The 1,301-nt window shown below is 25.2% G+C and overlaps 1 protein-coding gene across 1 annotated transcript in view; it reads left to right on the forward strand.

Annotated features, from left to right (window-relative positions):
• Nucleotides 1-729, forward strand: part of LOC117173597 — a 1,076-nt gene extending 347 nt beyond the window's left edge. Inside the window, exons 2-5 of the mRNA XM_033362237.1 lie at nucleotides 23-80; nucleotides 157-324; nucleotides 491-644; nucleotides 707-729. Of these exons, the coding sequence (XP_033218128.1) occupies nucleotides 23-80; nucleotides 157-324; nucleotides 491-644; nucleotides 707-729 (403 nt within the window). The remainder of the gene's footprint in view (nucleotides 1-22; nucleotides 81-156; nucleotides 325-490; nucleotides 645-706) is intronic.
• The last annotated feature ends 572 nt before the right edge of the window (nucleotides 730-1,301 follow it).

Consider the following 1,301-nt stretch of genomic DNA (forward strand, 5'->3'; position numbering starts at 1 on the left):
AAAGGTCTATCAATTCTTGTAGAAGGAAAGATGATTATAAAAGTCTCGAACTCTTGTCAGAAGAGGAATTGAATAAAAAAGTAAGAAGACTTATAAGAATAAGAAAGATTGATTTGAAACATTTTTCTATTATTAACTTCAAAATTTTTACTTCAGGTATATTTCATGGAGTATACTTTGCCTCATGCCAAAGAAAGAGAGAATATCTCTACCGCATTAAAAGAGACGTTTTCTAATAGGCAAAAATGGATTGAAAATAGCAATCCTACCATTTCAGATATACACAATCAATATCCTCGACTTTTTGATTATAATGGTGAAATGGTAACTTGATGCTAAATTATATATTAAATAGAACAATTTTAAATTCACTTTCTTTATATTTTGCACTAATTTATATCAATCGGAAATTTTAATTCAACATTTAATTTAATAAATTCAATAAAAATGTGTTTTTAAATCACTTGTAATCTTTTAAATTTTAAAATAGATCAAGCAGGAATTCAAAATGATCATGAATGAAAAGGACATCAACGATACATTTGTTGGAGATTTCCCCGCAATTTATGCTCCAAAAATTTTGGCTTACTGCGAAAAGGAAAAGAGCTTCATTTTTGAAGAAGCCCAGAAATCAATAGAGGATGGTAAGATTGTATTCATTATTTAAATTTAGAATTTTTTACTTATTCTTTTAATTTATAATTAGAAAGTGGATTAGAGCTAATTTGATTTAAGATATCGAGCGCCGCTCTGCTCTCACACGTGGAGAACCCCGGGTTGACCATCATTTTCTGTTGATAATTTCGAATTAAAAGCGTTTGAAATTGACAAAAAATGTTTCAAATGATTTTAAATTTAAAACGTTTCAATTCAAAATATTTTAGACGGGTAAAATTTTGAATAAGTACAATATTTCGAATAAAAACATAGAAAAATTAAAGTAATAATTTTGAAATTCAAGCTGTCAAAATAAACAAATTTTAGAATCATACAGTGAATATTAAAGTTTTTTGTTTATTTGAAAAATGTTCATAAAAGATCGACATTTAAAATTTATTTTAAAAAAGAACCATTTTTTTATTGAACAAGTGAATAATTTCCTTAATATTTAATAGTTTTAATGTTATAATTCTGAATTTTCATTATACACGCTACATTTACCATTTTTCCTATTCTAAATTTCTATTTTGCGATTCAAATTGACATAGTTAAATTTTGAAAAGTGTAATTGAAAATGTTAGAATTGTTAAGTTCCGAAAGAATTAAATTTACTTAAAGTTATTTAAGTAGTTTTGATTTGG

This window comes from Belonocnema kinseyi, chromosome 5, assembly GCF_010883055.1.
Source record: "Belonocnema kinseyi isolate 2016_QV_RU_SX_M_011 chromosome 5, B_treatae_v1, whole genome shotgun sequence".
Lineage (NCBI taxonomy): Eukaryota > Metazoa > Arthropoda > Insecta > Hymenoptera > Cynipidae > Belonocnema > Belonocnema kinseyi.